Below are 12,135 nucleotides of genomic sequence, written 5' to 3'. Positions count from 1 at the left end.
GTGAGGGTCCAGGATGCGAAAAGTCCTTCGCAAACAAGGAAGACTAACGCCCCCCTCTAAGTGCTCAAAGAGCCTCCCTCCATGCTGAGAAATGGGGCAAATGACGGAACCAACTTCCTCAGCCCAACCCCTAAAAATCTGCCATCTCTCCATGAGGACACCTGTTCGTTCTGCCTGCTCGGCATCCACTCTTGTTGCTGGTAACAACACGTCAGTTTTCCTTTGGGGAGCTGAACCTCCCCCAACCTCAGTCCATGAGCTTCAGCCACAGATGAACTGCCCACGCCGGACCCAACCCCAATCTCCAAAGAAGCCACATGACCCAGGCCTGGCCAATCCAAGCATCCCTGCTCCCTGGGCCCCAGTGATTCAGACACAAGCATGCAGCCAACCACAACCAATGAGACTCAACCCCACAGCTTTGCAGGAACGAATGGGAAAAGGGGAGCTCTCTCCTTGGTTACTGTGGTTACTGAGATGACAGAATCAACTGTAATCACATGGTGAGTTTCCATCTGACAAAGAAACCACCATGGAGAAAGCAGAGCTGGGAGACAGAGGAGGAATTACACCCAACATTATTGCTGAAGCACCTAGGCCCAGCCACACGCGAGACCCCAGTCGTGCTTAAAACCAGCACCTTCCTAGACTTTTCAGTTTTGTGACTCAAAAATCTCCCTTTCGTTTTTTTACTCTAGTGGACCTACGTTAGGTTTCTGCCACTTGCAAGACAGTTCCTGACTAATACAGTTTATTCAAATCTTCTGTCCATTCATTTACTCAGTCATTCCTCTACATACACCTAGTGAGTGGGTACCATGTGCCAAGTCCTCTATGTTCTAGGGATACAAGCAATAAAAGACAAGGTCCATGTATGTTCTGGTCAGCAGAGAACTGCACAACAGGTAATTAGCGTATGGAATGATAATTATTCTAAAGAAGGGATGGACATACAAGGCACAGAGAAGGCAAGAAGCTCACAAATCTTCCAAGAGAGCAAATGCTAAATACTGAGAGGGATGTTACTTTAGGAAAGTGCACTAGGTGGACATGAGGACATGATAAATGCCAGGCTCTGTATTCCAGAAAAACAGTCCCATCAATCCTGCCACATGGCATCCCCATTCCTGCCTGACCTCCCCAGGCCTCTGTCTTCCATCACACTTACCAGTGGGTAAACACCACATCATCCTTGAAGTGCAGGAATTCACCGGTAGAAAGCACATGCAAACACCTTCCGAGGGAACCGAAGGCCACATATTTTATCCTAATGTAGTAAGAGGCTTCAGTGTCTCGGTCAGGGCCAAGGTCCCCGACTGGCCCCTGGGCTCATCTGTTTCATGCCAAACAGCTGAACCAACACCGTCTCTGGAAGCCCATCATCACCCAAAAACTTAATGGCAAATTCAAGGTCAAGAAAAGCCAGTCCCACTCTTAAGCATCTCTTGCTGCGGCCTCCTAACAGAAGCCAGGGCAGGAGATGATATTTGAAGGGTTAGCAGTGTGGGTGACAAGCTGGAAACTGCAGATTTCGTCAGAGGATCTGATGTACAGAGCAAAGGGTTACAGGGAAAGGGGGAAAGGTCCCCTTCGTCCTAAGTGTAACACAACCCACCGACTAAACCTTATTGCCTGACCCTTCTGACTGCAGATCTTTTCCTATTTTAAAAAAATGCAATCCAATTGCCTTGAATTTCTGGCTGATTTGCTATCACTTGCATAAAAGTAAAGTAAATAAAAGAGATGTTTAAGTTTGATTACATTTATTGCATATAGTCAATGTTATGCTGGTATACATGCAGGCTCTCTCTGGAAATACATAAAAGAAACTGGTATGGAGAAGGAAGCTAGGTGATGGGGGTCTGCGGAGAGAAAGAGCAGTGCCTTTCACTGCAGACTGGTGGCTCTCAACTGGGGGACATTTGGCAATGTTTGGAGACGATCAGAAATTGACTGTCATAACTGGGGAGGTGGGGGGAGAGGTACCACTTGGCATCTAGTGGGTAGAGGCCAGGAATGCTGCTAAGCATCCTACAATGCACAGGACAGCACCACAACAAAGACACAATGAATTATTGGGTCTCAAATGTCAGCAGCGCTGGGGTTGAGAAACTCAGCTGCAGACCCTCTTTGGAACAGCTTTAACTATTTTTACCATGAGAATGAATTACTTTCTGTTTTTAAATTAATATGTATCATATATACAATAAGAACTATTTAGGAGTTGTGTTTAATACATAGAGACTATTTAACAGTTTAAAAAAACCAGAACGAACATCCTCTATACCATCCAGTCTTATGTTTTTACTTTTGAAAAAAACCAAGAGAGTCGCTAAGGGCCTGGGGAAAGCTGGAAAGACTGGAGTATGAAAAGAATGAGACAGCAGACCCTTCCAGCCTGGAATGCTGGAGGGAAGCTGGAGGGGATCTTAGGGAACACAGAATCTCAGAACAGCTAAGAGACATCGCTGCTTGGGCCAGCTCCAGTCAATTGGCAGCGGTCACCTGGAGGGTTGCTCGAACATAACTCAGTGGAAGAGAGCACCACGACAGACCGGGGGTGTCTGCTGTGGTACGGGGGTGGGGGAGGGCAGGGCCCAAATGTCACATCCCTGGGGCCTAACCCCTTCATCTTTCACGCTCAAAAACCCAGAGGCAGGGAGGTGAAATGACCGCTGCAGGTCACACCATGAGCTGGCAGGAGAATTCAGCAGGGGTCCTGGCTCTCAGCAAAACATTCCATTCCTCTAAGCCAGGGCTCAGCCAACTATGGCCTGTGGTCTACCCATCTGTGTCTGGGCCCATGAGCTTAGGATGGATTTTATATTTTTAAAGGATCAACAAAAGTCAAAATATTTCATGACACATGAAGAGTGTATAAAATTCAGATTTCAGTGTCTATAAGGTAACTTTTACAGGAACACGGCCACACCCATTCATTCCGTGTTATCCACAGCCGCTCCTGCACTACACCGGCAGAGACGAGCAGCTGCCAACAGAGATCGCACGGCTCACAACACCCAAAATATTCGCTAGCTGGTCCTATACAGAAAATGTTTGCTTACTCCTCCTCTTTCCCAGCGTTTCTCAAACTTTTTTTTTGGCCTCTCCTGTTGCGGAGCACAGGCTCCGGACGCGCAGGCTCAGCGACCATGGCTCACGGGCCCAGCCGCTCCGCGGCATGTGGGATCTTCCCGCACCGGGGCACGAACCCGCGTCCCCTGCACTGGCAGGCGGACTCTCAACCACTGCGCCACCAGGGAAGACCAGCGTTTCTCAAACTTTAATGTGCATCCAAATCACCCAGGGGGAGATTGCTAATACTCAGGTCTGTCTTAGCCTGGTCTGGGGTGAGGCCTGAGAGTCTGCATTTCTAATAAGCAACCCCATGATGCCGGTGTTGCTGGTCCATGGGCCCCACTGTTGAGGACAAAGCGTGGATCCCACACCAAGAGCATCAGCAGCACCCGGGAACATGTTAGAAAAGCAAACACTCAGGGCCCACCTAGACCGACTGGATCTGAAACTATGAGTGGGGCCCAGTGAGCTGCATTTTAACAAGGCCTCCAGGTGACTGGGAGGCCCACACGAGTTTGAGCATCACTGATTTCCACCACACTGCCTTGTGTGTGGGTTAAGACTCTGGGAGACATTAAGCTGAGCCTAACAAAATCCAGCGTCAGAATGGATACACTTTGACAAACACTGAAAAGGCATGGGTTTCCTTCAACATTCCACCTGCAACTCTGCTGTGATGAAGTGGATGGTAGCCTAACAGAAAATTCTGTTTCTAATTTATGAAAATGTGTGGTTTTAGTCATAGGAACTTCCCATAAGAATATACATTTGCCAACATAGCTAAGTAATACTTATTAGCACAACATTTTTAAAAAAGAATAACAGGGCTTCCCTGGTGGCGCAGTGGTTGAGAATCTGCCTGCCAATGCAGGGGACACGGGTTCGAGTCCTGGTCTGGGAAGATCCCACGTGCCGCGGAGCAACTGGGCCCGTGAGCCACAACTACTGAGCCTGCGCGTCTGGAGCCTGTGCTCCGCAACAAGAGAAGGCCGTGACAGTGAGAGGCCCACGCACCGCGATGAAGAGTGGCCCCCGCTTGCCACAACTAGAGAAAGCCCTCACACAGAAACAAAGACCCAACACAGCCAAAAATAAATAAATAAATAAATTTATTTTAAAAGCTCAGCTCTCTTCTAAAAAAAAAAAAAAAGAATGACACAGTTAATAATACAAAGACAGAGAGAAAAATAAACATGGTGGGGGCATGATCTGAAGTCCTCTATAACCATGCTCAACTGTCAACTGAGCTCAAACAGTTTCCACAGTCCATACTGTCTCCTGGTTTGGGGCCAGCTTTGGAAAATAGTTAACTCACACTATTGTCTTTAAACTTTTCAAAGTTGGCCAACTAGTACTCCAAGACATGCATATGGGAACATTCAGGGCAGTGGGTCATAACCACAAAGAAGAGGGACCAGCCTAAAAGGCCAGCAACGAGAGATGGGTTAAGTCAACTACAGCACATCCATGCTCTGGACAAGCATACATCATTAAAACAGACAAAGCAGATGTGAATGCATGAACTGAGAGGTTACATACCAAGTCCAAAGGTCTAGAACACCATGTAAGTATGAGTCCATCTGAATATATTACAAATATTTTTAAAATAGCTATATGCATAATTTTTTCCCTAAAAAGACATACAAAACTGTCACTTTGGAGGAAAGGGACAGATGGAAGGCAGGACAACATACTGTTCATTTCATAACTTTCTGTACAGTTTGAATTTTTTTTCAGTGAATGACAAATATTTGTTGAGCGCCTATTATGCACCATTTTAGGCACCAGGATACAGCAGTGAACAGAAGAAATCCCTGCCCTCCTGGAGTTGACATTCTAGTGGAGAGATGCAGAATTCATGAAATAATAAGTGACTTTCAGAGTATGTTTGGCATTGCCACTTGAAGTGTGGTCCACAGGTCACTGCCAATCCGCAGTTTGTGACCAGATGACAGTAGATAAGGAGCTGATACCATAATGTGGCTCAACTATGGCATCAAGCACGCATGTAGTTCAGCTGACATTTTTTTTTTCTTAGTAAGACTTTCTCAGGACTTCCCTGGTGGCGCAGTGGTTAAGAATCCACCTGCCAATGAAGGGAACATGGGTTCAAGCCCTGGTCCAGGAAGATCCTGCATGCCGCGGAGCAACTAAGCCTGTACGTCACAACTACTGAGCCAGCACTCTAGAGCCTGCGAGCCACAACTACTGAAGCCCACGCACCTAAAGCCCGTGCTCCACAACAAGAGAAGCCACAGCAATGAGAAGCCCGCACACCACAATGAAGAGTAGCCCCTACTCGCCGCAACTAGAGAAAGCCTGCGTGCAGCAACGAAGACCCAACGCAGCCAAAAATAAAATTAATTAATTAATTTTTTTTTTAAAAAGACTTTCTCAATGAAGGAAGCAGACAGCAGAAGTTTACATTCTACCACAAACTTCTCATCTTATCGTGAACCTGTAACAAACAGTTTCCGAACTAGCTACTTTGAGTATCCCTAGGCTGGAAGCTGTAAATGCTGTGAATAAAAGGTGGGAATAGCACTATTAAAAAGGAGTGGTTGGAGAAGGCCTTGCTGACTTGCTGAAACAGTGACTTCTGAAAAATATTTAGGCATGACAACACAATAAAACATCAAACAATGTGGGCCAGGATAAACTTGGCTTCACTCACCAAGAAAGGTGTGCAGACCCAGGTGAAGGTCCCCACAGCGGCCAGGTAGGCAGATTTCTTCAGCACCTTCAGCTCCTCCTGCCTGATGGCCAGTACCTTGTCTTTGAATGCCAGCTCCCAGGCGTAAAGCTTTAGCACTTTGATCCCATTGAGAATTTCATTCATCAGCTTAATCCGATTGTCTTTGCTCTTCATGTGGGCCACCTTCAAAGAGAGGAGCAGTCAATACCACACCTGGGGGCTGGCTGTTCACTTCTGGCCCTGGCATCAGACCAACACTCAACAACCCCATCTATTAAAAGTGGGCCATCCTAAGGGTGGGAAAGCTGGCCTGCAATCCCTATGAACCCTAACTCTTGACCCTGAGAGCACTCCAAAGGATTCTTTTTTTAAGGGAAAAAACTGCTTCAAATCACATTAAATTTGACATCAGAGAAACCTCTTAAATTCAGAAGAGAGGAAGAGAGGCAAGAAAAACCTTTCAGTTATCCAGGGAGGAAGGGGCACGTGCCCTACTCTGCTGATCTAAACCGAGAGATGATATGTTTTTTTCTTCCATTTCCTTATTTTCTTTATTGCTTTTCAGACAGTACATGATTGTTAAAACACTCAAGTGTTTCTGTACCGGCCAGCACCGGTTCTGACCGTCTGGGTGCCCATGCTGCACAGCTGTTAAACAGTTTTAATGCCACCTGGCATTTTCCTTACGCCAGGCACTTTTCTAAGCTTTTCAAGTGCATTTAGCCCTGCTCACGAGAACCCTATCATTAAGTGTTATGTCATTCCTGGGTCACAGAAGAGGACAGTTTAAGCAACATGAGGTCAAAGCCAGAGACTGAAGCCATTTCAGAGGTGGGCCATTCAGAGAAGAGGCTAAGAGGCGACACAGTCCCATGCCCCTCCCACGCCTCTCCTCCCTCCTCCCCAAACCTCATTCCAACAGCCCCACGTCCTGCAACTCTTCTCTCCTTCGGCATCACCAGCGCAGCCAAGCTCTCTCATTTGATATCCCACAGGCACATCATAAATAGCCATCAGTGGGGGAGCAGAGGAATGAACTCTGGCCTGTCTCTGTTATGGACCATCAGGCACGAGTTCAAAACAATGAAGTCAGACCACATGGCATGCTGCAGAAAGATCCCCCAGGCATGGCATCGGACGATAAAATCACTCTGCCAAACGGGCCCGTTTGTGTTAAAATATATATGGTGATAACACCGCGACACACACACACACACACACATACACACCAAGCCTAACTATGTAGTTAGTCCAGTCTCTATATAAACACATAAAAATTTCTAGAAGGATTTGCTTCAATGTGTTCACCGTGGTTAAGAGGGCAGGGAAGAGGGGTTTCCCCGGTGGCACAGTGCTTAAGAACCCGCCTGCCAATGCAGGGGATACGGGTTTGAGCCCTGGTCCGGGAAGATCCCACATGCCACGGAGCAACTAAGCCCGTGCGCCACAACTACCAAGCCTGTGCTCTAGAGCCCGCAAGCCACAACTACTGAGCCCACGTGCCGCAACTACTGAAGCCTGTGCGCCTAGAGCCCGTGCTCCACAACGAGAGGGGCCATCGCAATGAGAGGCCTGCACACCGCAAGGAAGAGCAGCCCTCGCTCGCCACAACTAGAGAAAGCCTGAGTGCAGCAACGAAGACCCAACACAGCCCAAAATAAATAAATAAATAAATTTAATTTAAAAAAAAAAAAAAAAAAAAAAAGGACAGGGAAGGGGACATGCCCTTTTAATCTATATTTTGTATTATTTGAACTTTCTTTTATAATGAAAAGGCATTCACTCTGTTACTTGAGTATGTAAAAACTTTAAAAATACAAAGTATCTCTGAAAATAAAGAGTTTAACCCTGCGACCAGCATAAGGAAATGGGGAGAAAAGCAAGGGGAGATTTTTGCTCAGCTCTTGAAAATGCACACACACAGAAAGGAATACACCCATGGGAAATAAGGAATCTCTTGGAGGCTCACAGATGGGACTTCAGTCACTGGCCCATGAGGTCTAACTATTTCGGGAGCTCTCAACCTCAGTGACCCAATGTAATAACCTGGGAAGCTTTAAAAACTCCCAATGCCCAGGCCTCACCCACATTAGATGAATCAGAATCCCCGGAATTGGGCCTAGGCATCAGCATTTGTTAAAGCTCCCCAGGGGATTCCCACAGGCAGACAAGGCTGAGACCCCCCCCAAGGCCTGTGCAGAAGGAACTCAACTAACACCCAAGTGGAACGGCCTTAGGCAGGGGTGCAGCTTGGAGCCCTGTGCAGACACACCCCCTACCTGGTAGGTCTTGGTCTTCATGGCCATCACTGCATTGAGGGGAACCATGAGGATCATCACAGCCACTCCAGCCAGAACGGAAGGGCCCAGGTTCTACGGAAGGAACAAGAACAAAGGCCTTAGCATGGGGCTTCCACGGGCTGAGCCACCCAGCGTAGCCGCATTACTTTTCAGATTTATCCGGGAGCATCCCTTGGGGTCCCACAAACCCTGTAAGAACGTTCAAGGCCACAATCCTTTATCCGAAACCCTTGGGACCAGGTTGAGTTTTGCAAATGAGAACTTAAGGATTTCAGAAAGGTAACGGGATGTGGAGCAGAAAACAGTGAACATGGCCCACCTGACGGCTTATCTTGTTCAAAGGTCCTTGGCTGGCGCCTGGGTGCTTGGATTTTGGGAAGGTTCCCACCATTCTCAGAACTGGTAAGAGTGACTCACTGCGCCTAAACTGTTTGCATGGACAATATGGTTTCTGCTCATTAACCCCTTTTCCCTCTGGGAGTCTGGAAGTTTGGTCTGTGCCAGGCAGAGGCTGCCGGTGTGACCAGCCCCCAAGAAAAACCCCGGGCACAGGGTCTCTCCTGAGCTTCCCTGGCTGGTAACATTTCACATGTGCTGTCACAATTGTCACAACTTGTTGCTGGGGAATTAAGTGCATCCTGTGTGACTCCAGGGGGAATGGACTCTTGGAAGCTTGCCCTTGGTTCCCTCCGAACTTTGCTAATCTTGCTGTAATAAATGATAGCTATGAGTCCTCCTAGCAAATCATGAACCTGGTGGGGTCTCGGGGACCCCTGACACAGGCAGATATGCCTGTATATTGCACCTCCACAGGGCCCTGGCACAGTGCTCCAGAAGCAAATGCAATGATTTTTTTCAGCAGCAAAATAGGAATATTCCCATGAGAGGGATAATCAAAATTATAAATCATACATCAGTTCAAGTCAAGTCTTGCCACTGAACTAAGTTAAGAAAAACTTTCAATTTTCAGAGTTCTTTGATTTGGGGACTTGTAGACAAGAGCCTGTAGACTGTTCTATTATCGCAGTTGCAGATAAGGAAACTGCATCTCAGAAAGGTTAAGTGGTCATGATTGAGACAAGATACAGATCAACATTTTTAAACTTCCAAGTTACACAAATAAAAAGAGACAGCCTAGGAAGTCCGTCCAGTGCACACTTGCTTAGCTGAGACAGACGGAAGTAACTACAGGGTAAGCGTGTTAGTCCCTTCCAAGGAGTCACCCTCGGGGTCTCCAGTCCTAGTTACCAAAAAAAATGCTGCTACCGCTTGTTTCTGTGATGGATCTCTGCCCGGTGAAGATTAATCCACCTCTAAGCATGAAGGTGATTTCTACCAACAATCTAAAGCATTGGGAATCAATTCTGAGAGCAAATCATAGTAACTAAAAGATACCAAGCACGTCGCTGTACCATGTACTGTTCAGGGAACACTACCTGCGCTAATTTATTCAATTATCCCAACATCACTATGATGAGGTTCCCTTATTATCACCAGTTTACAGATGAGAATACCAAGGCTTAGGGATGTTAAGTAATAAGGTCTGGAAGAGGCAGGATCTGAACCCAGGCAGCCTGATTTCAGAGCCACGCTGTCCCCCATTATCTTATGTCGTGTTCTTGGTTGTCAAATAGAGAAATCCTGGTTTTGGTCTAAAGCAGCGGGTCCCAACCAGGAAGGACTATTCCCCCAGGGGACATCTGGCAACATCTGGAGACTGTCACAAGCAGCGGTGGGAGTGTGGGGGAGGGGAGGTGGTGTGTTACTGGGATCTAATGGAGAGAGGCCAGGGATGCGGCTAAACATCCTACAATGCACAGGACAGCCCTCAACAAGGAAGAATTATCCAGCCCCAGATATCAATAACACACTCAGCAACTCTCATCTAAAATCAAGCAATTTTGCGGGCTTCCCTGGTGGCGCAGTGGTTGAGAGTCCGCCTGCCGATGCAGGGGATGAGGGTTCGTGCCCCGGTCTGAGAAGATCCCACATGCCGCGGAGCGGCTGGTCCCGTGAGCCATGGCCTCTGAGCCTGAGCTCCGCAACGGGAGAGGCCACAACAGTGAGAGGCCCGTGTACCGCAAAAAATAAATAAATATAAATAAATAAATAAATAAATAAAACAATTTTGTAGCGGATCACAAATCAACCCTGAAAGCAATTCTAAAAGAAGTGTTCTATGGCAGCACTTTCTGGGGAAGTAGATGCCCCAAGACATCTGCTAGATGGAAGAAGTCCATCTAACCGAGAGGGAAAAAGAATCAGTGGAAGTTGCATTTGTCACAGCCTTGAAGTTTGGGTGGGATTCCATCAGCAGGGAGGAAAGAGGAAAGGGAATTCCTGGTAGAAGGAAAAGACACGTGCAAAGGCCCAAGGGGAGAACAGAATAAGGCACATATTAGGCTATAAGCACCTTTGCTTGTCATCTTTATATTTTGGGAACTTCCCTTCCCCATGTGGAAGGGCTGTCAATCACACCTCCACCCCTTCCACAATGAGAGAGAGCATGTGACCCAGGGTGGCCCATCAGAGAACTCTGCCTATTTCACAGTGATTGGTTCAGGGATGTGAATAGGACTGTGCCGAGCCAATCAGAGTGCCCCCTGGGAACCGGCTGAGACAAAGAGGAATGCAAAAAGGAATCTCTTTTCTCTGGCACCTCTATCTGTGAAGATGATATAAGCCCAACACTATGGAAGCCATTTGAAGAAATCCCACTGAGAATGAAGTTAACTCAGAGAAACACAGGGCTAAGAAATGATAAGAGTATAAGACTAAATTCTTACAGCACTGCTTGAACTCCTGGATCCATCCCTACCTGAAGCCAGACCCTAGACTTTTCAGTTACATGCACCCATAAAATTCCCTTTACTTGCTTATATTACTCTAAGATGCATTTCTATCCCCTGCAACCAACAGACTCTTAACCAACATAATTTGGGACTTGTGAATAAATGAGTTTGGTTAGCATTTGGGAGGATACAGAGGGAGAACTACAATGTGTATGTTATAGGGTTGTTAACTACATACACTGTCAAGAAGAGACAAATGCAAATGAATACCATGCCACCCTAGAGAACATAACCCAACAACTGAAGAAAGGAATAATATATCCAGGAACTGGCTGACAGGCCAGAAAATAAAATGTGAATGACGGCAAGAAATGCCAGTGAGCTACCGAGGTTCTTATCACTGACACCCACTCACTCGCCCCCAATGCCCACACATGGAGGCCCCTCCCCACGCCCCATGGGAATGACATCAAACACACACCAGCCACAGGAGGTAGAGGGCAAGGATGACTTGCAGAGGGGCTGACCAGATCATGTTAATGTACGTGGCCAGGTCCATGAACCTCTGGGCGTCCACAGACATGAGGTTGACGATCTCCCCGACAGTGGACGATTTTCTGGCTGAATTGGTGATCACCAGGGCCTGGAGACAAAGGAGAGGGAAAGAGGGTGAGTGTGACAGGCGACAGCCCAGCGCCCTCCCTCCAGGCCCACATGGAGGAAGGAGACAGCTCAACAGTCGAGAGGCCACTGCTCTTTTCTCCTCTCCTGGAGGCTTATCTGCCTTCCCAGCCCATGTGTCTCATCACAAAGCCCAACTCTCTTTATCGACAGCACTCACTGCCTCCCCATCCTGAGCTCTTCAGTATGGAAGGGACCTCAGAGGTCGCCTAAACCAGGGCTTCACACACTTGAGTGTGTACGCACCCCCAGGGAGTTTGTTACGATGCAGTTTCTGATTTCGTAGGACTGGAATAGGGACTCTGCATTTCTAACAAGCCCCCAGGAGATGCTGACACTGCTGGTCCCCAGATCACCCTGAAGGACCAAGGTCTCAGCCAGCGTTTCTCGTCCTTGGCATTACTGACATCTGAGGCTAATTCTTTGAGGGCCTGTCCTGTGCGTTTTAGGATGTTCAGCAGCAACCCTGGCCTCCACCCACCAGATGCCCCCACCCCCCGCTATGACAATCAAAAATGTCTCCAGACATTGCCAAACATCCCCTGGAGGGACAAATTCATCCTGGATCTCAATGGTTTCACGCTGTCAC

General features: G+C 47.6%; 1 protein-coding gene across 5 annotated transcripts in view; it reads right to left on the bottom strand.

Moving 5' to 3' along the window:
• ABCC1 (ATP binding cassette subfamily C member 1 (ABCC1 blood group)) overlaps positions 1-12,135 on the bottom strand; it is a 133,443-nt gene that overhangs the window by 51,445 nt on the left and 69,863 nt on the right. For all 5 annotated transcript variants that reach the window (XR_010836499.1, XM_067012930.1, XM_059038298.2 and 2 more), the window contains exons 10-12: positions 11,347-11,508; positions 8,053-8,145; positions 5,753-5,956 (exon numbers count right to left, since the gene is read on the bottom strand). Coding sequence is in view for 4 of the 5 variants with exons in the window: in XM_067012930.1 (XP_066869031.1) it covers positions 5,753-5,956; positions 8,053-8,145; positions 11,347-11,508 (459 nt within the window). In the remaining variant the exon portion in view is untranslated. The remainder of the gene's footprint in view (positions 1-5,752; positions 5,957-8,052; positions 8,146-11,346; positions 11,509-12,135) is intronic.

Source organism: Kogia breviceps, chromosome 14, assembly GCF_026419965.1.
Source record: "Kogia breviceps isolate mKogBre1 chromosome 14, mKogBre1 haplotype 1, whole genome shotgun sequence".
Taxonomy (NCBI): domain Eukaryota; kingdom Metazoa; phylum Chordata; class Mammalia; order Artiodactyla; family Physeteridae; genus Kogia; species Kogia breviceps.
This window is presented reverse-complemented; position numbering and strand designations above follow the sequence as displayed.